This window comes from Alosa alosa, chromosome 12 (genome assembly GCF_017589495.1).
Source record: "Alosa alosa isolate M-15738 ecotype Scorff River chromosome 12, AALO_Geno_1.1, whole genome shotgun sequence".
Lineage (NCBI taxonomy): Eukaryota > Metazoa > Chordata > Actinopteri > Clupeiformes > Clupeidae > Alosa > Alosa alosa.
In genome coordinates, this window is record NC_063200.1 from 31,158,871 (window position 1) to 31,184,751 (window position 25,881).

A 25,881-nucleotide genomic window follows, 5' to 3' on the forward strand; every position below is an offset into this window, starting at 1 on the left:
TTATGCTGTGGATTTTGGAGATCTCATGGAAAACACCTTTGGACCTGAATTTCATGTTTTTGCAGCATGTGTCACATAACATCTTGTTGAAAAAATAGTATCCCTTTGCAGTTTTGTATGCATTGCCATGTGGTGCATTTAAACTGCTATTTGAGTGTAAACTAACCGCATTGGAAAGCAAAACATGAAATGAGATTTCATCTGTTTGTCCTAAGGAGCTTAGCAAGGAGCTTGAATTGGAGAAGTTGAATTGGACTTGTGTAGAGGAGAAGTAGGCCTCCTTGACTCAGTCCAAGTCAAATTAAAGTTCAATTTACGATCTCAATCTATTCTTATCTCGCCTTATTTCTAAGGGTACCTTAATAAAATCAGATGAGATCTCAATAAGAGCTGATTTATGTCTTGTGAGACAAAGATAAGACATTCGAGACAAGACATTTTCTTTTGGGCAGGTTTACGTCACAAAAGTAAAGTACTAAAGAGTCTCCTTTTAAAACTGATGACCAGCATATCATTTATTTTTCCGTGTATAAGTTAAGACACTGTCACCTCAAATTACAATATGTATACAAAGTACATTGAAAACAGCAAGTCTTTTCCTTTTACTGCAAAAAGGGTAGCACCAATAATATGTCTCAGCCAGGCCAACCACAGCAACAAACCCAACTCTTGCTTTGCACAGGAGAGGGAGGAGTCTTCATAGTGTATAACATTGGACAACAGTGTCACTTTTAATAGTGCATCCTAACCTTTAGGTACAATGAAATTATTAATTATTATGTTATTAAAATGAAATAAAGAATTTCTTATCAACCTGAGTAGCAATGGTGTTGTTCTGTTGGATGCTCTCAAGTAATGATACTGCTTGGTTAAAAAAGCAAAAACAGAAACAAATTTAAGTTGTATATAACTTTTTCCACCTCAGGAAGAAAATATAAATTGTAGTGGTTTGATGTGGTATAGACACGTGTAGGCGCACAGGTAACACATTATTAGGGAACAAATCTACAAATATCATCACCAAACATTAGCCTGGAAGTAAATAATATTAACATAGGCTACCCTGCACAGTGAAACCAAATACATTAAGCAGGACATATGCTGATGCTGGAAGTGCTCCCTGAGACTGATGGTACCTGAACTGGTGTGATTTAATGATACAGAGCGGTCATCATGCATGTGGTCATGACGAAAAAATTAAGCATGGTCATGTTGTCTTGGCCCTAATATGTGTCTGCAGCAATATCTTTAGGTGAGAGGTATCTTACAAAGGTGAATCTGAAACAACCCCAAAAGAACACTTTCTAGCACCATATGTTGTTGTTGTTAGTAATGTTGATTTTTGTTACATTCCCGTCCTGATAAGAATAGAGATCTACAGAATAGTAAAGGGGTACAGTAACTTTGTGACTTCTTATTTACCAAATGTAGGCTACATTTAATTTATGGTACTCTAGGTACACACAGGTAATTTATGGTACACTATGATACATGCAGTAAGATCTCAACTAAATCCAGTTAACAATAAAGCTGTGAACTGAAGTATCAGCCTAACATTGAACCAGACAGCTGACTTAAAGATTATAAATTACATGTTCATTGTATCTGCAGTGGGCCTATGTCAAGTCAGTTATAAAGTCAGGCTTTCGTTGTATACTACATTATTTCCTTTTCCTTTAAGCCAACATACCCACCCAAATCTTTGAATCTCATGTTCCTGGTGAAGCCATCTTTGATAACTTAAGTCAAAGCCCTTGGGATCTGAGTTCAGGTTCGTTCACCCTTTCTTTGGGTCAACCCTGTCTTTTCCCCAAATTAACACTACTACTTTTTGGCCATGGTTTTAGATATACAAGGTATTCATTTTGCAATGAACTTTTGCAAACTGGATTAAAAAAAGACTAGTCCATTGTATTTTAGAATATTTGGACTGACTATATACAAGGATGTGTTCCATAGCTAACATGTTAATTATAATTTAGCATATTAACCATTGGGAGTAAAATTTAACAAAGTAATTGGATGAACCCTTCTTTTAAGGCCCAATGCCATGAATAATTATGACAGTGAGCTACAGTGATTAAAATGCTAGACTTCTATCTTTCATTTTGGTCCAATTCTTCCGGTATAGGTAATGTGAGATAATTTCGGGGAAGTCTGTAGCATACATTTTGCTATTTATAAGCAGGATAAAGAGAAAGAGCCTGGGAATAACAAATTAAATCAAATAATATAAATTATTCATTGAAGTATAAAAAGTCTCTGTAAACAAACAAAAAAACAAAACAAACTGAAAAAAATGCTATACACAGGATGAGCTTGCATCCGAAGGCCTACAAATGTATTCCCTCATGGTGAGTTGACATCAGGAAACAATCATGAGGGCAAGTCCACTGGAGCCACATTAGAGGAGAGAGACAGAGGGAGGAGGGAGAGGGGAGAGAGAGAGAGAGAGAGAGAGAGAGAGAGAGAGAGAGAGAGAGAGAGAGAAAGGGCACACAGGGCATCCCTGCACTCCTCTCCAACTCCATCTTCCCTCCGGCTCCTGTCTGTGCAGATTGGAGATGGCCTGGGTGGTGTCACGGAAACCCCCCTCCGCGGCGGTCAGTCACGTGGTCTCTAGCTGAAGCACACGGGGCCTATGGTGAAGCCAAACTGCTGCGTGAGGTCACCACCATGTGAGGACACGGCCACGTCTTGGAGAGGAAGGAGCTCCAGGTCCTCCTCGAACTGCAGCACCGTCTCCCGTGGGCTGGGGTCCTCTTCCAAAGCAGGCTGATCCGACAAAAAGACAGACAAATGCAAAATGCAAGACATTAGTTCTTTCTATCACTCATATTCTCGTGTTGTGAGCTGAACAGATAACAGATCCCACATGCAAACTCCCTGTTTTAAAATGTTTTTTATGTATCATTATTCTCACTAAAGTGGCAAAATATATGTTATCCTTTCCACTACTTTTTCAATCATGACTTCAGTGTAGATTGCTCCATCTATCTATGCTTCCATGCATGTTCTGTATGAGACAAGTGAGAAACAGGAATCAAATATTATAAAATAAGACACAACAACAAAGGTGCGTACCACACAGTCTTGTATAGCTGCAAGGTAACTCTGTTTCGGGGAGTCCGTCATGAACCTCGCCTCGCGGCTACTGTTGCTCAGCCGGTGGCCAGGCTGGCAGGAGAACGTCACCCTCTGCTCCACCCAGCGGCTGTGCAGGCGCAGGAAACGCATCTGGACCACACTGGCAGCAGGGTACTCGATCTGGTAGAGAGACGTGGACGGATTTCAGGAGACGGCAGAGCAGGGAACGTTCAGGCCACAGAGGAGACAGTAGAGCAGGGAGGGTTGAGGCCACACGGGAATAGAGAGTGTTTTATGTATTCATGAGGCTTCAACTGCAATTTTCTGGTTCACTGTGAGGCACTGACACAGTGAAGCAACAGACCAATAGTGAAGCAACAGACCCATAGTCTGAGAATAATTATGCAGCTACTACTGGCACTGACACATGTCTTATTCTATCCAAATGCATATGCACAAGACAAGAGCACTGACACGTGTTGTTCTATCCAAATGCATATGCACAAGACAAGAGCACAGTTGTCACCTAATTCTCTGGGGTTCAGATCCCAGTAAAGATTCATAAATGTGGTCTATTTCTTACACCATGATATACAAAAAGGTGAATCTGTGTCATTTTTTTTTACTTATCAATTCATAAAGCTCTGTACATGCCCTGACAACAGGCATTCCATGTGAAATGTTTGCGGAGAAAAAAAGAGGAAATGCGTGTGGATCACTGTGTGCATATCCAGGTGCAGAGAGTGGAACTATCTACCTGAAAGCCTCTGGATAGAGAACTTAGCCACTGGAAAGAGTTTTGCTCAGCGTCTTGCAGCCAGGCTTTCATGGGCAGCTGGTGGGAGGAGGGGAAGGGAAGGAAAGATGGAAGAGTTACTGGAAGGTCTTGTGCATTTTCTGCAGGATTCTAAAATTCCCTTTCATAAATCTAAACTGCACTTGGTCATTGCCATAACAGGTCTGTTTTTTTTCACGAGTGGTACTTTCTAATATTACTATCTGTAAAGTTTTTGTAGTGATCTCACAAGTCAGGCATGCAGCTTTGGCTCCTCTGCCGCTTGTTTAACACTGGCACACGATTTGAGACACTGATACAGGATGGCAACTGGCACAGGATTTTAGCACAATATTGCAGACAGGGGTACGCACACACACAAACCACATTAGGAGGATAAATCACAGACCCATAAATCACCGCTAACACTAGCCTGACACTGCAACTGGGTTGTCTTACAACCATGCCCAACATATGGGCTAGCCATCAATGGCATGCAGTGAGAGTGTTGAATATGTGTGTGTTTTGTGTTCAAGCATTATGTAATTGTAGCTGTAATGTGGGAATGTGATCATGAGTAATTGTATGTTAATGTTAATGTTGCTAATTAGATTGTCCTGTGATCTTGCCTTGTTTAATAGTCCCTAATCACTGCTTTGTTACCTGAGAGTCTCTGGGATGCAAACAGGTCTCAGCTCCCCAGTCAGAGAAGTTGCAGTAGGCTAGAAGAGCATCCCCTGAGCTGCCCTGGTTGGGGTCAATATAGTAGAATCCTGCAACCACAACGTTTTAAACTGAATTCCAGTTCTTTGATGTTTTTGGTACAAGAAATGTGCACTGTAAATAGGAGTACTGCTGTTTAATATCTGTATATGTGTGCTTGGCATTTACACACACTTATCACCCGGAGAGAAGAAATACTCTTTTCTGATTGGCTGGTGGGGTGGCTATTAATTCTGAATAACGGGACACCTATGAAGTAGATCTGGTAAAAAAGGTTTAATCACCATTCCATATCAATGCATATGAATGGTAACTATAACAACCATAGTAGTATGACGGTTGAGCCTGGAAGCAGGCTTTGCAACAATGGAATCAACTGTAAACAATTTAACTGTACACGCTATGGCTGTTATAGACAACAAGACAACAGACAACACTGCAGTGAGTTGGGAGAGAGAAAGAGAGAAAGCAAGAACACATAGGCTACTACTGGCCAAATCCTCTCCAATTGTTAGAATTGGACTCTGGGCGTTTGGGAACAGCTGAGGGAGGAGGCTACTTGAAACTGTGAGTTTCGGTCGGTGTGAGCGAGCGGACTTTCAGTTGACAGTAATTAACACCCTTTTGAACAATCTAAGCTGTGCGAACGTCAGAGGGCGGTCTACGCTGATGCATCATTAGTGAGACAGGAGGACAGCTGCATGCAATTCCTAGCAGAATAAAAATAGTGGCTGCTGCTGAAGCGGCAGCATAAGCGGCAGCCCTCGTTTCAGCCAGCCTCGTTTAAGACGGACACGGTCAAGACAAGCAAGTTTACCTGTGCAAGTTCACCGCGCACAGGCACCGACAAAGGCAAAATGTGCCGTTCCACCATATCTGTTATCACCGGCCATTGCAGAAAACGGCATCATGCCAAAAGGGGCAGAAATCCCCTTCACCTCCAGGAACTTAAACGGTCCTCACCGACAGAAACCTCCTTCTCCATGGGCTTGTGGAACTGTCAATCCGCAGTCAACAAAACCGACTTCATAGCTGGCTATGCCAACCACCTTTCATTGGAACTCCTTGCTCTCACTGAGACTTGGATCAAACCAGAGAACACTGCCACCCCGGCTGCACTCTCCACTAACCTTACACTATCCCACACCCCTCGCCTATCTGGACGAGGAGGCGGGACGGGCCTGCTGATCTCCAACAAATGGAAATTCACCCCGCTACTGCCTTCAAACAAATATGTCTCATTCGAATTCCATGCCATCACAGTGATCGCCCCCAGCAAACTCTCTACGTGCTGGTCATCTACCGCCCTCCAGGCCAACTAGGGCGACTTTATTGTCGAACTTGACACTCTGCTATCCTCCATCCCTGAGCATGACTGTCCGCTTCTTGTTCTCGGGGATATGAACATCCACTTAGATGCCCCAGGCTCAACGGACTTCTTGGCCCTGGTCCACTCCTTTGACCTCGAACTGGTTCAAAGCCCACCGACTCACAAAGCTGGCAAAGAGCTTGACTTGATCTTCACTCGAACTGCAGCACAGACACCCTCATGGTGACGCCTCCCATCTTTCTGACCACTTCTTCATCCAGTTCAACGCCAGCCTGTCAGAACAGCCTCCGCTCCTCAGCCGATGGTCACGCCTCGCCCGCAACATCCGAACCTGTCTCCAACGCACTTCTCCTCTGTGGTTGCCTCCGGTCTACCTCCACTCAACACCTTCTCCTCTCTGGAGGTTAATGAAACCACTGACTCGCTCTGCTCCACACTGACCTCGTGTCTAGACGAGCTGTGCCCTCTTACCACAAGGCCAGCTCGATCCAAACATTCTCATCCATGGCTAAATGATACCCCTCCTCATCGCAGCGCACAAACTCAGAGCCGCTGGAGAGGAAATGGCACAAATCCAAACTAGCTGACGACCTCAAAAACTACCAGACACTCCTGACCTCTCCTTCTCAGCCAGCATCACTGCTGCTAAGACTGCTTTCTACCATGACAAAATCAACAGCGCTACAGACACTCGAAAACTTTTCTCAACCTTCAAATCGCTACTCAACCCTCAGCTGCCTCCTCCTCCATCCAGCCTTACTGCAGATACCCTCGCCTCATTTTTTTTACAAAACAAAGTGGCGGCAATCAGCAGTCAATTCTCTACATGCCCACTCAACGATCTGACTCAGATACCGCGACTCCTACAACCTCTAGGGACTGCTGGAACATCTTTTTTCAGCATTCACGCCTCTCTCCGAGAGTGAAGTGTCCAGACTCCTGACATGCAGCCGTCCTACCACATGCTCGCTGGACCCTATACCTACGAGCCTACTTCAGTCCATCAGCCCGACCATCGCTCCAGCTATCACACATGTGATCAATGCCTCGCTAACCTCCGCACATTTCCAACAGCGCTCAAAGTGGCCAGGGTAACACCATTACTTAAGAAAGCTTCTCTCAACCCTGCTCAAGTCGAGAACTACCGCCCTGTCTCACTACTGCCTTTCCTATCCAAAGGCATTGAACGAGCAGTCTCCAAACAGGTCTCTGACTTCCTTTCACAGAACAACCTTCTGGATCCAAATCAGTCTGGGTTCAAAAGCTGCCACTTCACCAAACGCTCTGCTGTCTGTAACAGAAGCCTTAAAGAAGCCAGGGCGACCGCCGGGTCATCAGTACTCATTCTGCTTGACTTATCGGGTTGCCTTTGACACGTTAATCACCGTATCCTTCTCTATACTCGCTGACATCGGAATCTCCGGTTCTGCTCTCTCCTGGTTTGAATCCTACCACAGGACGCCATTTACGTATCATGGCTTGGTCAGCTATCCGCACCTCACCATCTCACCACAGGGGTCCCCCAGGGCTCAGTGCTGGGCCCCTCCTCTTTGCTATCTACACCACCTCCTTGGGACAGATTATCCGCTCAAGACGGCTTCTCATACCACTGCTATGCAGACGACACACAGCTCTATCTGTCCTTTCCACCTGACGACCCCTGGTTTCAGCACGGATCTCAGATTGCCTTTCAGACATAGCTACATGGATGAAGGCACACCACCTCCAGCTGAACCTCTCAAAGACTGAACTGCTGGTCATCCCAGCTAAACCTACCATACACCACGACATCAACATCAATTTGACTCCCCTGTCTGTTTCACCCACCAGGACTGCAAGAAATCTAGGAGTTGTTCTCACAACCAACTAAACTTCTCAGATCATGTTGCCTCAGTCGCCCGGTCATGCCGCTTTCGCACTCTACAACATACTGAAAAATCAGGACTTACTTGACTCAAGATGCTACCCAACTTCTGGTTCAGGCAATAGTCATCTCAATGACTTCGACTACTGCAATGCCCTCCTGACAGGTCTCCCAGCCTGCGCGGTGAAACCACTTCAGATGATCCAGAACGCGGGGCGCCGCCTGGTCTACAACCAACCCAGAAGGGCACATGTTACCCGCTGCTCATCCAGCTACACTGGCTACCTATGGCGCCCCGCATCAAATTCAAGTCTCTAACGCTTGCCTACAAAGTAGTCTCCGGTTCTGCTCCCACCTACTTGAATGCCCTCATACAGACTTACACTACCTCCAGACCGCCAAGGCCCTCTGATCTAACGACGCCTAGCTCTACCACCGGGTGCGCTCAAGCCAATCCAAACTTTTCTCATCTGTTGTTCCTCGTTGGTGGAACACACTGCCAGTTCCTACAAGGGCAGGGACATCCTTTTCCACTTTCAAAAAACTCCTGAAGACCCAGCTCTTTAGAGAACATCTACTCTCATAGCAACACTTACAACAAGTCTTACTGATCCTAGCACTCACCAGCCGTTTTAAACTGACAAGTAACTGCTAAAAACAGCACTCACCGACGCACTTATTCTTACTGTACTCTAATGTTTTTTTGAAACTGTCCTAAAATTGTGAGAATTGTTCTAAAACTTACTGTTTACCATGTTGTTAGTCGCTTTGGTTAAAAAGCGTCAGCCAAATGTAATGTAATGTAATGTAATGTAATGTAATGTCATAGGGCCAAAGAAAGTTGTACAACAAACTGTACAAGTTGGCTTCTTTTTAAACGGAACAGTGTGTTTCCTTTGCGTGCTATAAAGGCATGACTATTGCCTATAGTGGCAACCGGGTGTTAAGCGGGATAACGGCCTTTGAGGTGTCCTGCGCGTCGGGGAGTTCTTTGCCTCTCGCCCTAGTCCACTAATTCTGTATAACAGGACACCTCGGCGGCCGTTATCCCTTACATGGTGTCTGTGAGTACAAAAGCCGCAGGATTTGAGGGTTTTATACGTGTGTGTTCTGACCGTCAGTGAAGTTGGGATGGCAGAGCCACAGCTCTAGGCAGGTGGTGGCTGGCCGCTCCTTTGTGCCATCAGGCGGGTCCAGCAGCAGTCTAAGGTCCCTCTGCAGCGTGTCCAGCAGAGTCTGGAGGACCGGGTAATTGGGCTTGTCTGAAGCAAACATCATGTCCTTTTGAGGGGAAAAGCAGCCATGGTCAGTCAAGGGTCCTTGCATGCCTTGTTTAATTATCTTAGCTCAGATATTCTGACAAATGCAATGAGCTATACAAAATGTGTCTGCCTCTCATGTAAGCATACGAAGGCCCAGAATTGCAACCTTATTTCACATGAACAATGATTTATCATTTGATTGATATCTGCAAGATGTAGATGTAATTTTTGAGCTGTGAAAATGAGTTGCAGACCTCACCTTGATCTGAGTCAATGTGTAGTTCAAAGGGAGTCCAGGAGGGCCTGGTGGACCAGGTGGCCCCTAAAACACACACACACAGGAAGAACGCAATTATCAGTTGTGATTGGGGATATCAGAGATTTAATGCCTTTAGTAGTGGCTGGAAAGTCATGATGTCTGAGATAAATGTACTATTGGTTTCAGAGCTTTCTCTTTACTCCTTTGGATTAAGGGAAATTTGTTGAACAATTTGTTCTGGACAGCTGTACTACTAATAGTCTACAAAGGGCCAATGAAAACAGTGTATCTGCGCTGTAGAGCATGGCATTTCACTAGCCTAGAAATCTAGACGCACCCTAGCGGCGGCAAATTAATTTGCTCTGCCTGTACGTCTAGTATCAAACCATAGGGATTTCTATTGGCTGACGCCGTGGACGTCATCCAATCACAGCGCTCTATTTTGTTAGAGAGTCTTAAGGCGGGCTTAACTGGATAACGACAGTCCTGCGACGGAGAACAACAAGGAAGGTGGCTATGGCAAACGAAGAGTGGTTGTTTGAATCGGCGTTGGCGTCAACTTTGGAGAAGTTGGACTTTTCTTTGAAAGTTGAGCAACACAATGCACTTGAGTCATTCCTTTCGAAGAAGGATGTATTTGCCGTTTTGCCGACCGGATACGGATATGGTCGTAGCGCTGGCCTATTGCATGCATAGGCAGTTTGAAAGACAATTCTCTGCCCGCCCCTTGGATTAAGCGAGGTGAATGGTTCGATGCCAGACTATACATTTCAATGATATAGGATGGCCCGCCAGGCTAGCATTTCACATCTTTATTATGACACAACTGGCTAGCGTGGTCCCTGTTGGGTGATGCTGTCATAATGTTTTCATTACTCACTGGAAGACCACTCGGCCCAGGTTTCCCTTGAGGACCATCAAAGCCTTTGGGGCCCTGAGAATGAAGAGATAACACAACTGTTGGACTTGAATCTCCCTGGATAATGTACAGCATTTATTAAAGTAGCATAATTATTGACACACAGTAATACCTTCTCTTAAACATACCTTTTCTCCAAACAAACCCTTGGAACAGAAGGAAGGAATGAAGGGAAAAGAGCAAGAACAAAGAAAGTTAAATTAATCAGACTGAGACAAAATAGTAATCCTTTTCATTTTAATAGACTATGTTGCTGCACAATAAAAAGAAAAGTGATTGCTTTGATCATGTAAATCTTTTTGTGCCTGGTTCATTAAGCAAGTATTAGCCCCACTGTCCCCAAATCCCCTGGCTTTTTAAAAGACAGGGACATATTGTACTGTAGCTCTCCTCTGGTAATATTCACTGTTCTGTAGGCATGAGAGCACCACAAAGCCATTTAGTAAATTAACTGATGGCCAAGTAACTTTTTTACAGGGGTTGCCATCAACACACATAAACATAAAATCACTTCAGTAATTAAATGCTGCCACTGAAGGCATGAGAGGGACATCTGCGTAAGAAGCCTTGCTAATGATGTGTGCAGTACAGTGTGATGTCCTTAAATAAAACTAATGGAACTTCATTAGGTTTTACTTTTTATCTTCTTAACATTCATGAACAGAACCCATAAGAACACTTGCTTTGTAACATTCAATATCTGTTCCAATTATGACAACTATCATGATTCACTAAGTATATGCAAAACTCCAGATCATTACCAGGGTAAAAACGTCTACTATCTGATTACACTGATCAGACATTTTAAAGGGATTTTCTACATGGAAGGGAACTTCTTAGAGGTTAACTTTTTTCCATCTCTAAAGCTTTCAAGACAGTAACAGTAAGTGTGACTTTGCTGTTACTTTTCCATTCTGAATGTCATGCCATGCCAGCAAAGATCATAAAAAGTAATGATGGAACTCAGTGGAATTTTTCAGCAATATACTATTGCCAGATTACATTCAGACCTTGAGCCTGGACAAGGATATAACAAAGAGTTTTTCATGCTCTGTGACTCAAGCATTTGACAGCCACAAAAATCACTTACAGGAAGTCCAGGCATCCCTGGTGTACCTCTTGGTCCCGGAGGTCCAATATTACCCTGATAAGAACATTTTTTGTTGTGAGAAAGGGGTGAAACACTGCTGTTCTGGAGACACTTAAATATTTAATGGGTTTTAGTGACGATTTGCTTCTGTAAAGATGCCCTTATTACATCATATCAGCTGATCATTTAACAATTAAAAAATATATAGCTTGTTAGAGGATGCTACTTGGTACTGAGCTTGGTTACCTGATCCCCTTTTGGTCCTGGTGGGCCAGGTGGACCAATTGGACCCTGGATCCCCTGAAACAATAAAACTACTTTAAGACTGGATTCATAAATGTGACACAGAAAAAACAAGACTTTGTTCAATGAGGAATGGTATGATTGACAGATATTAGGAGATTAAATTCCTAGTGCTATAGGTAGGGGATTTCACACAGCGGTCAATCAACAACCAAGCCTATTTACCGTCAACACCAAAATCACTAACAAATCAACCTTTGTGGGCAACAAAATATCACCAACAGAACACCCTTCAAGAGCATTTCAAAAATAAAAAATAAAATTACATGATGATTAAAATCTGCTTTCTAGTCTGCTCTAAAACATGCAAACCCCATTGGGTTGTGATTTATATTTATATTTATATTTATAGGTACATCATTCAGGATGCTAAACGTACCTTTATTCCATCTCTTCCTGGTCGACCAGTTGGGCCCATGTCTCCTTTCTCCCCCTGTGGAGAGATACCCCTGCATTAAGGACAAACACACTAAATGCAATAGCATCATGCAAAGGATGAGGATGAGGGCTCTGACTGTACCTCAGCTGCCTTTGGGCCTTCCTCTCCCTTCTCTCCTCGTAGGCCAGGAGCTCCCTGTCACGATGGCAGAAAGACAGGAAGACAATTAAACAAGATGTACAGGTATATTTACCCAGAAGCATGCTATCAGTGCAATGCTACAGCATTAGCATTAGCTTTCTTACTTCAGGCCTACTTCATATCAAGTGTACTTATTACATTGTGCTAAGGTAAGAAGCATCTTATCATATATAGATGAACCCACAAGATGAATGTGAATGGGATATTGAGAAAGTGAACCCCACCAAATTGTTAGTTTTTACTCACAATGGTCCCGCTCCATCCTTGAGGTCCAACTGATCCTCTCTCTCCCAATTCTCCCTGCAGAAGTGGTGACGACAGAATCAGAAAAGACTTATCAAGGCTTACGTAAAAAAAGTAGCATATACTGGTCCTCTGATGTTGGTCAGTTGCTAAGATTTTGCACATGGAGAAAACTTTTGAACAACGAGGAAACAGGAAAGGTCTCCAAATGAAACAAGGAAACTCAAACTGAAATTGATATTTGAAATCTCAACATCCAAATAGCAGATTAGTCCAGATGGTTTAGCCTTGTCTGGACTCTCACTAACCCTGTGCATGTAATTAATTAAAATGTATGCACATCTTACCCATCTTATATCCTCTTATATCTGAAAACTAGAGAGGAAGATGTCCTCATTTTGAAATACTGTGGAAGCACGAACAATTATCTAAAATAAAGAGCAAAAGTGGATGTACAGTAATATGCTTAACACTTACCTTTTCTCCTCGCACTCCCCTTAAGCCCCTTAAACCAGCTTTGCCTCGTTTCCCCTGAAGGACAGAAAAACATCAAGAGCTGAAGATTTAATCTACTACATAAAATGCTAAAGATAACTGTGAAAAATGTAGACTTCTTACCGTCCTTCCTATAGAACCAGTCTTCCCAGGTGGTCCAGGAAGGCCATCTTCTCCCTACAAATCAAAAACAAACCCTAATCAGTGAGCCAAGACTGTCTCGCTGTATTGAACTTTAGCCATGCTCCCGTGAACCGGAGAGGTTCCCATGACTGGGAGGTTTGAGCAGAAAGATTAAGAACAGTCTCCGTGTTTGATCTCAGACTGACATGAAGGAGGAAGAAAAAGTAGGAGCAGACAGCACAGACATGTTGAACAGTATGACCTTTACCTTTTCTCCTTTCTGTCCGTGTCGTCCTGCTGATCCCGGTTTACCCATAGGGCCCTAGGGGAGTGACAACACCATCAGGAACCACGAAGGCGTGGGAGGGATGGTTTACTTTAAATTGGAGAGGTAAATGTGCGGTGCAACACAGGGAATTATAACGAGTACACAGCACCTGCCTTGACTATAAAGCAGAGGCCCCAAAGAGATCCACAGGGCCACTCTGGTGGATTTTAGATTAGGGCTTAAACCTTGAGTAAACACCTCTGAACCACTGCATAAAATACGAGGCCAAGGGTTTATAATTAACCTCCATGGGAGTTCAAAATAGTGATTCAGCCTGTCAACTTCACAGGAAGGATGTAAGATTATGTATGCTTTGAGTGCAGCTTCTCACTCTGTAAACAGAGCTATGTTATAGGCTTTGTCTAGATTCATACATGTAATTTTAAGGGCTGACTATCCACTGCATTTTAGTCAGGTGATTTAGATACAACTACAGGTGCAAACAGGTCAGTATAACATTTTCACAAACAGATGTTCTTGAATGATATGATCATGGTGTTGGTTCCCATGCTGCTTGTGTGCTGATTGCCTGGCTTGCTTTTCTGTCTTCCCTTAGCAGTACTTACTGAAGCTCCAGGCTCTCCTGCTATTCCCCGGGCTCCTGGTTCTCCTGGGAATCCCTGAACAAACCAGACAGAAGAAGGAGAATAGCAGTGGGGTTAGAGCCTGGTACATGAAGACACTCTCATTTCATCAATTCAACTTAACCTGAAACGTTCTGTATGGCAAGAATATAAACCCTCTCGTTTTCTATCTCATGCATAAATATTTGATATTCATTTGAAAAGAGGGCGCAATACAGCTGTGGCCCTTCTAAGTACCTGTATGCCTGGTAGTGCTGGTGGGCCCTGAATACCTTGCAGACCCTCTGGACCCTGATGTAAAAAGAATAATCAGAATAATCAGACAAGCTTTTCAGTTGTGTAGACTCAAGTCAATACAGTAACTTCAGCAACCCATCACACCAGATCTTCACAGAGCCCTCATTTTGCAATATACCAAAAATATAGAAAAGTTATATTTTTGTAGTGCATTTTTTTCCATAGTGCATCATCAAAGTCGGAATGGCTTCAGTACTGTTCAGTCATTCACCCATTTGCAGACTGTGGGCTTACCTGTTCCCCTTCCTCTCCAGGTGGTCCTGGATCTCCTTTGTCCCCAACAGGCCCTGGGGGACCAATAGGCCCCAAATCTCCCTGAGGTCCAGGGGGTCCTGTTTTACCCTACAGGACACATCCTAGTGTTACTGCTCTTGTTCACATTCACTGGTATGCTAAGAAATAAAGGTACTTAAAGCTGTTTCTGAAAAATTCCATTAAACAATAAACATTGGACTTGGGTCTATCTAATCAGGAGAATTGCTTCATAAGTTGTAGGATGTCTGACCTCAGGCCCTGGTTTCCCACGGTCACCTCTCACCCCTGCTGGTCCTGCTACTCCCTACAAAAGAACACAATAACACCCTGCATTACTCACACAATACTATAATGACTGTCACTCATTTAAGTATCAGTATCTGAATGAACACAAAAGAGTGTACAAAAAGGATAGATTAATCACATACAAACAGGCAACCACAAAGTGTCAATCATCTGAACCCATACCTGAGGTCCTGGATCTCCAGGAGGACCAATATCACCACCGTCACCAGATTCACCCTGTATAGGTTAATCAGTATTATGATTTCTATCCACGGATTTTCTAAAGATACAGTATGCACAAAGCGATGACCACAGGAAAACGCAAATATAACATAATTTCAATATAACCTGAACTACTCTGGATAAGAAATAACGTCTCATTTCTAAACATTATAGAAGGCGATACAGTTTCAGTCAAAGTATATTTATATTAAACAGAAGCAGCAACCTTTGGTCCTGGGGGTCCGTCAGGCCCTACAAGTCCACGAAGACCTGGAAAGCCCTGGAGAGAAGACGCACAAGAAACACCTGAGACGCTGAACCGCTGAACTTCATACATTCACATTTGTACACATTACCCTCATTAGTCAACTCTAAGTGGGGGCAATGGAATATCATACTCCGATATTGTGTGGCAACAAAACATGGGGACATTGTTTTGATTATAATAAGCATGCACCTACCGATAGGCCTCTGAGTCCTGCTGGACCAAGTCCACCCATCACACCTGGTTCTCCCTGAAAAAACAAAAACAAAAAACAATGCATCAGATGCAATACTGATCCAACTACACTACATAACCTCCCATGTTTATATGCAGGTGGAATCTATTGATTATTCTGTACACTCTCTAGTATCACATACATCATTTATGAGGGCTTTAGCACTAATAGTACATGTGCGTATCATCCAGACAGTCATTAAAATATGTCTGGTCAGGAGGATATCTTAACCATGAAATAAATCTCTCAAAAGCACGCTGTATCAAGGTCTAGTGCTGTAGAGTAGCTATAAAAACATTCTTCATTTGAGTGCTCTTACCAGGAGGCCGATGTGACCCTTATCGCCAGGCAATCCCTTGTCTCCTCTCTCCCCTGAGTCACCCCAGGGCCCCTCTATCCCAGTGAATCCCAGTGGTCCAACCTTACCCTGCAGAGGGACAGAGACGACACACACACTTACCACAACCACCACAGTGAAGCTAACATGATGCAGTTAGTTCACATAATGTAAAACACAGACATTATCCTCTCAGTGGTTTACTGTTCTATAACTCATGGTGGATACTACCAATATACCCTGTAGTTTCCCAGCATTTGCAAACTGACCTTTTCTCCTTTAGGGCCTGGGTCACCTGCTTCACCAGGGCTGCCCACATCTCCCTGTGAGATGATACAAGGATGAAAGGATGTGAAAGTGTTTGTTACACGAACAGCCACTATATATATATATATATATAAATAATATATAACATTGCATGTGTGTATGATTTGATACTCTGTGCAGATAAGACAGGGCACTCACCTCTTTGCCATCAGGTCCTGGAGGTCCAGGCAGTCCCTTATCACCAACAGCTCCCACAGCCCCTTTGATGCTAGGGGTGCCATGCCTTCCACAAGGCCCCTTGTCACCCTAGGGGCAACGCAGTACAGTATTAGCCAAAAAACGTTCCCATGGAGCGTTGTTAGGGTGTAAGGCTGAGTGTTAGGCATAAAGAATTAGAAATGAGAATGTTTATAAAGACAATTTCAAAACTCTTGTTATGTCACATTCAATTAAATATAACCTGTTTAAGTTTGCTAAATGTTAAGTTTACTTGATACAAATGAAGCATAATGTTGCACTAAATTACACACCTTAATAGTGCCTTGCTTAAAAAATAGCAATAAAAAAAGAATTAGAAAACAAAGGCTTTGACATAAAAAAACACCTGATCGCCTTTTCTTCCTGGTGGACCTTCCACTCCTGTAGGACCGGGATTGCCCTAAGGGAACAGCAGAGAGAGAGCGCTTACCATCTTCTTCTGTGACGAGATGATATGAATAGTTGAGTGGTAAATTGAGTACATGTATGTGAGCATTTTTATCTGGAGTAAAACCCTGTGACTGACTGCTTTGGCATCTTATGTTGCTGTACATTTTTTCTGGCATTTCTTGTTAGAAGAAGAGCATACTGATGCAACTTTGGCCTCGATGACATTACAAAGTGCTACCATCCCATCATGTTCTGACTTCTCAATAACAAACAAACAAACAGAAAAAACACTCACTGACACATTCACATGAAATAATGATCAAACCCACCCGTGGCCCTTCCAATCCACCAGGACCTTCTTCACCAGGGGGTCCCACAAATCCCTGTGACATTGCAAAGGTGAGTAGCCAGTTGGAGATTTGCAGTTTATGAACTTGTGTAAAGGGTTTACTGGAGGACAACCTTGTTAGTGTACTCACCATCTCCCCTCTCTCCCCGGCTGATCCTATCAACCCATCAGCCCCAGTCAGTCCCTAAAGGATGGAGGGTGGAGGTTGGAGGATGACGTTTTACGTTTTACAGAGGTGACAAACATTGGTACCATATAAAACCTTTCACTGCACATCATTAATTTGGGTTAATTATTATTATTTTGGAGGAACGCATTATTATTATTTTGGAGGAACGCTCATTAAGATGTTGACATACTGTATGTGGCTAGCATTTTTGGTCTTTGAGGACCTTGTGCTTAATCTACTTACTATAACTCCTGGTTGTCCGTCGGGCCCAGGGGGTCCTGGTGGCCCTATGCTTCCCCGGGGTCCAGGTTTGCCTGTTGGACCCTGTGAGCCCTTGTGTCCTGGAAGTCCCTGGAAAAAATACAAAAGTAAGACCTCAAATACTCAATGCCTTATTGCCTCTAATTGAAGGGTTATTTTCTGGCCGTATGGTCAATGCAGAATGATAAAAACTTAATAATTTTTTTCTCTGGTACGTCAAAAGGTCTTGTGTTTGCACTAGACTATCTTATCTGTTCTTCTTTACAAAACTAGGCAACAGGTGACATGGTGACATTCACATTTGTGAGACACTCTGATATTTCGGAATACTCACTTGTGGGCCCTGTTCTCCCTTGGATCCATCGGCACCTTGACGACCCTAGTGACGGGTAAAAACAACAAGCCATCTAAGGACACAAGTTCATGGCGAGATCGCCGTTAAATTAACCCATACATAGTAGTGAATTGCAGCAATTACTTGCAGCCCATCAGCACAGATCTGACAGATGCACTCTGTTCATTACAGCGTGACAGTTATATGTCAATTCAAACGGATAAACTTGAAAAATAAATCGGACCCTCAAAAGACCAAATGCAAGCAAAAAGCTTGAAGTAACAAGTCAACTCACAACTATTTCTCCCAATTCCCTGTGTATTGTCTGGAACAACATACCTCATTGATTACTGTAGATATGTAGTGCACCTTTATATAGTAATGCTAATTAGTAGTGGAACATGGACAAAACATTAACGCCAATGGTCCTTATGCAGGGCTAATGGCTCCTGTCCGACTGCAATTTGAGGAACTGGATTCACAGGAACGAATGATGATGCACTATGAAATACCTCCACTTATCTCCATATTACCTGAGGTCCTTGAAGGCCTGGCTCCCCGACTGTTCCTGGTGGGCCCTGCAGAAAATAGGCAGAGCTATAAACATCATGAATAAATAAAATAGCAATATGCACTGTTGACAAAGAGACTAAACCTGGCTGCTTGAGGCAACACTGAATCAGCTACCTACTGATGGAGGTGCAAACAGTGGAGGTTAAATAGAGGAGAATGTACATTTGGGTGACGTTAATCATTAAAGAGAGAGAGACCAGTATTAAACCCTATTTCTTCCATTGGATTTTCATCATTTGCAATAAATCCAAACAGTTGACATGTGAGGGAGAAGACTATATTAATCTCTTTGGGAGCGAGCCGCAAGTCTCTTTGAGGGAAATGCTCTCAATATTGCAGCACTCTCTCTTGGCATTGGTGCAGATCCCTGTGTTTCTGTGCAGGATTAGAAGTCTGGCTGGTGCAGATTTAAAGCTCTGCCACTGTCTGCCATCCAGGGATTTACACAGACTGACAGACAGGCACAATACAAACTGAATAGGGAAGTAGTTGTGCTCCCCTTGTGACAGTAAAGGGAATTGAACAATAAACACATAGACTGTCAACACATCCCACAAATCTAACCATGAATATCTTGAATATCATTGATGTACATTCTAGGAGAGCCAGTAATTACACACACACACACACACACACACACACACACTTACTGGAGGGCCATGCATCCCAAAGGGTCCAGGAAGTCCTCTTACACCAGGTTCACCCTTTAATGGACGGCAAATCAAATCAAATCAGGACAGTGCACAGACATGCTTCACTACTGTGACAGGTCACAATACATACTATGTCCTGATAAATTCTCTACTTTATTTCTGTGTGTGTCTTTGGATAGGGTGGTTGGGGGAGACTTCATACATTTCTTCCCCCAGTAACTATGTTTGTATTGAACCTGCATATTTTTCACTGTAGTTTGCATCCCTTTGCTGAATGGTAAATCAAATGCTACCACCTTCCTCCTTTGATGGAATGGGACCCAGTGGCCACTGTGGCTTTCTCTTCTTTATGGCCCACTCAAGCCAAGGAGCATATTTGCTTTTAACAGCGTGTACATGTCTAGGCATCATGGCTGTAGCGCGCATCCTGCATCTGCTTGATGCGTCGGTTATGCACACTCTTAAAATTTGCAATGTCCGGAATTGCAAGGTCTGCCCTTTAGCAGAGTCCTCCAGTAACATGCGTATTGCGGAGGCAAGGTTTTTTCAAAAAACGCTATCAGTTGTGCACGTCAACGTCAACAAAAAGCAAGTGTATCCCCGCCCTAAAGACACCCATGACACCCATTCATCCTGCCCCAACCAAGGAGTAGGTATTACTAAAATAACAAAGGAGGATTCATCCACTATGCTGCTCCCCACAAGCAAACTTTCCTTATCACAGTCTTGTAACCACATAGCCGAGGCAAAAGCATTGCTCTCTGCATTCAGCTGCTGGACCCAACCCAATGAGTTTGTGACCTTTTTATGCTGTGCGCTAACTCAAACTTTTTCAAACGATGCTGGAACTCTTTGGAATAACAAATGGCCGTGGCTGATAAATAATACCAATTGCGACAGCTCTCCGACAATGAGAATGTGACCAGCAAACGATTCCTCCAGCTGAATGCACAAGTAAGATTTGGTGGCATAATGAGTTTTCTCCAGCTTACTTGCCAGTAGGCTGTTGTAACAAAACTGTATTCTGTTCTATTAGCAAACTATCAAAATGTAGGGTTGCTAAAAATAATGACAGACATATGATATATTTACCATTTCTCCCATGGGTCCTGAGTTACCCCGCATGCCTATATTCCCTGGAAAACCCTAAAGAGAGAAGGGGCATAAAGAATTACACAAAGACAGAGGCACACATGAATGTGAGTGCTGCCACACAAATATCAGTGATGATGTAGTAAGAACGGAGTCTGTAGGACAATCACTTACATACATGCCTACAGGGCCCTGGGGTCCCTCTGCACCTGGCTTTCCTGTTAAACCCTTTACACACATAAACACACACACACACACACACACACACACACACACACACACACACACACACACACACACACACACACACACACACACACACACACACACACACACACACACACACACACACACACACACACACACACACAAACAAACATACTTCAATGCTTTTATGTTGATCTTAACACAGGGGAAGAATTTACTGATCAAAAACATTGATAGAAGTATGTTGCCTCATATTCCAACACCAGATAAGGCATAAAGTGCCGTATGGCTGTCCCAACTCACCCTCTCTCCTGCTGGCCCTGGATTGCCCCTGGGTCCGTCATTGCCAGGAGGACCCTAAGGAGACAGCAACCATATCTGTACTATTACAAAATATTCAGTGTAATAAAGTGAGGCATTTAACCCATTTACTCCTGAAATGCCTGCTAAAAACGGCTATAGAATCCTATGGCATTCTAGACTAAATAACCTTATTTCCTGAGGGTTTTCTGAATTGTCAACGTTTCAGAATTGTCAAAGTCTACCAAAACCTTACTATCTAAGCCTCTGCACATCTAGAAACATGAAATAAAAAGCATGCTGCGCTACGCAGCAACCAGCGGGAGAGTCAATGTTGCGCTATGCAGCAACAGGCGGGAGATAGAATGTTGCGTCGTGCAGCATCCAGCACGAATGGGTTAAACAGCTTACCTCATGGCAAAAATAAACAGATTAATTTTGTAGAGTTTATAAAGTAAAGTAGAGTAGAGTAGAGTAGAGTAGAGTAGAGTAGAGTTTTTTTTTTGTTTTTTTAAACACTAACCAGTGGTCCGGGCGGCCCATCTTGACCAGGCTTTCCTGCAACACCTTGAAGTCCCTGGAACAAAAAGAGGACAGAAAGAGAAAGATGAAGGTGAGATAGAGGGAAAAGCAACCATAAGAATAGAGGGATGGAGGGATAGAGCGAGAGACAGAGATTGGGAGAAAGTAGAGAAGGAGACAGCTAACTAATTACAGACTTCCACAGTCTTGGAGAAAGACTGGAGCAGACTGTGCAACTAATCAGCTCGCTGATAAGACTATGCATTTGTTCTCCTAATCCAGGACGGAAACAGCCTAAATCCCACAATCTACGTCTCACACACGACACATGCCATCTTAAAAGTGTGTGTGTGTGTGTGTGTGTGTGTGTGTGTGTGCTCCTGCTAATGGACAAGACAGGAAAAGGCTAGACTACAGTAACTAGCTTGCGATTGTGTGTGTATGTGTTTCTAAAATGTGTGTGTTAATGCTTGGCCTTTTCAACTTTTATGCAGTCAATGTTGCAACATGTTTGATCCCTTCAGGGGGTGAACGCTGTCTTGTTAAACCTGGCTGGCGTCTGTTGTCGCAGCCGTATAACAGACCATAAAATGCATATTCCATATCCTGTAAAAGTGTGCTCAGCTGTTTACATTTAGAACAGTACGCCAGTATGCTCCTTTATAGCAGTGGTATCACACTAAAGCCTTCCTCGTCCTAGAAGCAGAGTTCAGAGGTACTCTTTAATCTGAGGGGATAACTATGTTCTCATGTAAAAAAGCCCAGATTTATTAACATTCTGCACACATTACGTCATGCTCAATCAGTGCCGTGGTTTAGAGGTGAGGCTGCTTTGGGTTACTTGGCTGCATTCTGACCGGCCATCATTAACCTTATCTCAGCCTCAGTAGGCCTGGACATGAAGTAGCACACAGTGACTGATGCATTTTGCTCACAAAGCTAGCGGGCAAGGCAAAAGCTGAGGCATATCACAATGTCAATCACAGGACAGTATGGACACAGATAAGAAATGCCAAATACCATTTAAACAGGATGCAAGTAAACATATGTTTGTTTACTCATACCTACCGGGAGACCTTTATGACCAGCTGGGCCGGATGCCCCCTGAGGACCCTGAGAGCGAGAGAAAAAGAGCGAGAAAAACAAGAAAAGCAAGCAAGAAAAATAGTCTACTGTCACCATCCAACCATCCATACATTATCAAAGGTTATTCAAACCTAACTGTGGTCCCTGCAGACCAGTGTCACCAGTTTTAATTGACAATTAATGAAGCTGTCTTTTCGTCATGAATGAATAAAATGCACAACTGACACCATCATTTACAACATACACTTGTTTCATTTGGCTGTTAAAAGAAATCTACACAGTGGATCAAAGGAATATCTGTCTGCCCCCTGCTGGATAATAGTGGAATGACAGGAGCTGCATGCAGTGTACAACTTTGGGAGAAGGTATCACAGTTCATCTTTATATTGGAATACTAAAGATTAAACTACAGGCAGACATGAACAAGAACTTGATGCTGTTTACCACTGTCTTTAACTATAATGTACTAATGACAAACTGAATATCTGCTATTGGATATATAGTTAGGTCCATAAGTATTTGGACAGTGACACAATTTGTTTTGTGGTTTTATCACTGTACACCTCCACAATGGGTTTGAAGAGAAAATGAAAGATTTTTCAAGGGGTTCAACAAATATATTGCATAAAAATATATTGCATAAACAGCTTATATATATTGCCACTCGATTGTTGAGGCTCAAAAGTAATTGGACAATGTGGATCATTATAGAAATGACATATAATGCTTGGAGAAAAATATTTTGCAGTCAATGAGTGTTTGAAGTCTGGAATCCATAGACAGCATCAAATGCTGAGTTTCCTCTTGTGAGATGCTTTTCCAGGTCTTAACTGCAGCTGCCTTCAGTTGCTGCTTCTTTGAGGGTTCAGTTTTGCATTCAGTAAGTGGAAAACATGCTTAATTGGGTTAAGGTCAGATCACCGACTTGGTCATTCAAGAATATTCCATTTCTTTGCCTTGAGCAACTCTTAGGTTGCTTTTCTAGTATGTTTTGTGTCATCATCCATTGGAACCGTGAAGCGCCATCCCATCAGTTTTGCAGCATCTGGCTGAATCTGGGCAGCCCATCTATGTATCACCATCATCACATGTATAGACACATCAGAATTCATCCTGCTACTTCTATCAGCAGTCACATCATCAATAAACAAGTGACTCTGTTCCTTCGGCAGCTATACATGCCAATGTACAACACTACTGTACCTCCACTACATTTGACAGATGATGTGGCACACTTTGGATCATGAGCCTTTTCTTTTGTTCTCTTCTATGTCGTCCCATCATTCTGGTATAAATGAATCATAGTTTATTCTATCCAAAGAATCTTGTTCTGGAACTGGACAGACTTTTTATATGTTTATGTTTAATTTGGCCTCCCTGTTCTTGAGTAATACTAATGGATCACACCTTGTTGTCAACCCTCTCATACAGTGTCTTGTAACATTGATAATTATATGCCAACCTGATCCAGAGTGTCTTTGGCTAGACATTGTGAACAGGCTTTTCTTCACAAAGGAAAGAATTCTGCTGTTCTGTCCACATTGCTGAGATCATCAGTGCATTTCCTCTATTTAAGGAATTTAAATCCAAATTGTTGATTTCATCACTGCTAAAGTGATAGATATGGTTGTTTTTTATTTCAGCCTAATTAGGGCAAATGCTTGGAATGAACTCCAGAGCTTTTATCTGCTTAATTTGTCACGGAATAATGAGGAAATGGGTCACAATGAACCCAGTCAACTGTCCAATTACATTTGGATTTATGGCTGTACTTCCTAAATGGTTGAAGCAATATTTTGTTTTGTTCAAACCTTGAAATTAAAGCTGAACATCTACACTTCAAGTACATCTTGATAGCTACAGTATCCTTCAGATCCATTGTGGTGGTGTACAGAGGTAATATAACAAAAATAGTGTCACTGTCTTATTGACTTATGGACCCAACTATGTACCTATTGACTGTCTTTTCACACAGGTTTACTCAAGGTCAAAGCCCACAAATGTGTACAGATGTCTGTTTGGGTCTATGCGCATGATACTTTATACTAAATGCAACTCTTATGTATTTCAGGAGTGGACATCACACAAATCAAACAGAGCAAGCAGTAATCATGTATTAGAATATAGAATGGGAACCTGTGTACCAGGCTTTCCTTCAGCTCCCTGGAGTCCTGTGGCACCAGGCATACCCTGCAACACATTCACACAACACACTCAAAACCTATTGCCACCACTCTTCTTCACCAGGACACTTACCCTTTAGCCAATGGACTGTTGCCCACATGGCTTAGACTTGGAATGGGTCATATCCTACCTAACTGGATATAACTTGCATGGTACAATACCTATTAATATAATGATAATACTAATGCTTTATTATGGGGTGACCTCCTAAGGGGAATTCTATGTTGTTAGAAAGCATAAAAACACATTTAGGTGATTGTCTTCCAAAACCCACTTGTTTATTAATGGGCAGTCTTGGTTTGGAAACGTGATTCAATGAGACGACTATGAGCCATTCAGAACTCTTCCCTTCGTGACATCAAAAAGGGAAATTTGTTGAATAAAACCACCTACATTTTCAAGACCAAGTCTCCCCTCATGACTGGACAAAGAAAGTTCTTACAAAAGCTACAAAGCTTTTATCCTGCAAACTCAAGACCTGTTTCCAAACTGTTGAAGCAAAGCCATTGTGCAATAAAGGTGTGTTTGTAAAGGAACAGGCACACAAACTGGGCGCTTTGAACAGGACTCTTCTACCTGGATGAAAACGGTATTTTGGCCAGAGTATTACATACATGTTTTTAATAAAACCTAAAGAAACAATTAAATTATTGTAGAAAAAGGGGTAAAATATGTGACCTTCAACAGAATACTCTTAATGCAGTCAACATTACATATACTGAGGACCAATACAAAAATGTTTAAGAGGCTGTATTGTTTTCTTTAGGTATTTTTTTGGTTATATATTCTGTTCAGCTCCTCATTTATTGTCTGCCTTCTTCTTCTGTTGGCATTGTTACATTCTCTCCACTCACTGATTTTTCTCTCCACTTCACTGATTTTTTCTGTGAAGATGTTTTGGAAACTCATTATTTTACTCTCCCTTCTACACTACTGTCTCTCTCTCCACACACACACGCACACACACACACACACACACACACACACACACACACACACACACACACACACACACACACACACACACACACACACACACACACACACACAACCTTTCTGGCAGGTCTTACAAAAATACAGTTTCACCAACGGAACTGATCCATAAAACATGAGCTGGCCTTGATTGTCACCACAGACGTTTCATGCTTAATGAGGAGACAGTGGAAAAACGCACGCACACTGCTTTTCTTCCTCCGTCTGTGTCTCGAAGTTTATCAGAATAAAGCAGCATATTACGCTCCACTCCCACTGACCGTAGCTCACCTATCAGACACAAGGATACTCTGTTCCCAAGGGGGTGTCAACAGGGACACAGCACACTGCTTGTTATGCACACTCAGAGGCCAGGGTATGAATACATTAGAGCTAATCCTTC

At 42.8% G+C, this 25,881-nt stretch overlaps 1 protein-coding gene across 1 annotated transcript in view; it reads right to left on the reverse strand.

Moving 5' to 3' along the window:
• Nucleotides 1–488: 488 nt before the first annotated feature.
• The window catches only part of si:ch211-196i2.1 (collagen alpha-1(I) chain), a 53,952-nt gene continuing 28,559 nt past the window's right edge, over nucleotides 489–25,881 (reverse strand). The window contains exons 25-63 of the mRNA XM_048259782.1: nucleotides 24,459–24,512; nucleotides 22,305–22,349; nucleotides 21,238–21,291; nucleotides 20,718–20,771; nucleotides 20,382–20,435; nucleotides 20,208–20,261; nucleotides 19,113–19,166; nucleotides 18,423–18,467; nucleotides 17,890–17,934; nucleotides 17,538–17,645; nucleotides 17,256–17,309; nucleotides 17,106–17,159; nucleotides 16,733–16,786; nucleotides 16,327–16,434; nucleotides 16,131–16,184; nucleotides 15,844–15,951; nucleotides 15,486–15,539; nucleotides 15,251–15,304; nucleotides 14,986–15,039; nucleotides 14,768–14,821; nucleotides 14,497–14,604; nucleotides 14,203–14,256; nucleotides 13,948–14,001; nucleotides 13,322–13,375; nucleotides 13,054–13,107; nucleotides 12,913–12,966; nucleotides 12,439–12,492; nucleotides 12,133–12,186; nucleotides 11,992–12,045; nucleotides 11,556–11,609; nucleotides 11,310–11,363; nucleotides 10,348–10,365; nucleotides 10,181–10,234; nucleotides 9,301–9,363; nucleotides 8,895–9,060; nucleotides 4,526–4,635; nucleotides 3,845–3,922; nucleotides 3,085–3,267; nucleotides 489–2,775 (exon numbers count right to left, since the gene is read on the reverse strand). Of these exons, the coding sequence (XP_048115739.1) occupies nucleotides 2,620–2,775; nucleotides 3,085–3,267; nucleotides 3,845–3,922; nucleotides 4,526–4,635; nucleotides 8,895–9,060; nucleotides 9,301–9,363; nucleotides 10,181–10,234; nucleotides 10,348–10,365; nucleotides 11,310–11,363; nucleotides 11,556–11,609; nucleotides 11,992–12,045; nucleotides 12,133–12,186; nucleotides 12,439–12,492; nucleotides 12,913–12,966; nucleotides 13,054–13,107; nucleotides 13,322–13,375; nucleotides 13,948–14,001; nucleotides 14,203–14,256; nucleotides 14,497–14,604; nucleotides 14,768–14,821; nucleotides 14,986–15,039; nucleotides 15,251–15,304; nucleotides 15,486–15,539; nucleotides 15,844–15,951; nucleotides 16,131–16,184; nucleotides 16,327–16,434; nucleotides 16,733–16,786; nucleotides 17,106–17,159; nucleotides 17,256–17,309; nucleotides 17,538–17,645; nucleotides 17,890–17,934; nucleotides 18,423–18,467; nucleotides 19,113–19,166; nucleotides 20,208–20,261; nucleotides 20,382–20,435; nucleotides 20,718–20,771; nucleotides 21,238–21,291; nucleotides 22,305–22,349; nucleotides 24,459–24,512 (2,691 nt within the window). The 3' untranslated portion in view covers nucleotides 489–2,619. The remainder of the gene's footprint in view (nucleotides 2,776–3,084; nucleotides 3,268–3,844; nucleotides 3,923–4,525; nucleotides 4,636–8,894; nucleotides 9,061–9,300; nucleotides 9,364–10,180; nucleotides 10,235–10,347; nucleotides 10,366–11,309; nucleotides 11,364–11,555; nucleotides 11,610–11,991; nucleotides 12,046–12,132; nucleotides 12,187–12,438; nucleotides 12,493–12,912; nucleotides 12,967–13,053; nucleotides 13,108–13,321; nucleotides 13,376–13,947; nucleotides 14,002–14,202; nucleotides 14,257–14,496; nucleotides 14,605–14,767; nucleotides 14,822–14,985; nucleotides 15,040–15,250; nucleotides 15,305–15,485; nucleotides 15,540–15,843; nucleotides 15,952–16,130; nucleotides 16,185–16,326; nucleotides 16,435–16,732; nucleotides 16,787–17,105; nucleotides 17,160–17,255; nucleotides 17,310–17,537; nucleotides 17,646–17,889; nucleotides 17,935–18,422; nucleotides 18,468–19,112; nucleotides 19,167–20,207; nucleotides 20,262–20,381; nucleotides 20,436–20,717; nucleotides 20,772–21,237; nucleotides 21,292–22,304; nucleotides 22,350–24,458; nucleotides 24,513–25,881) is intronic.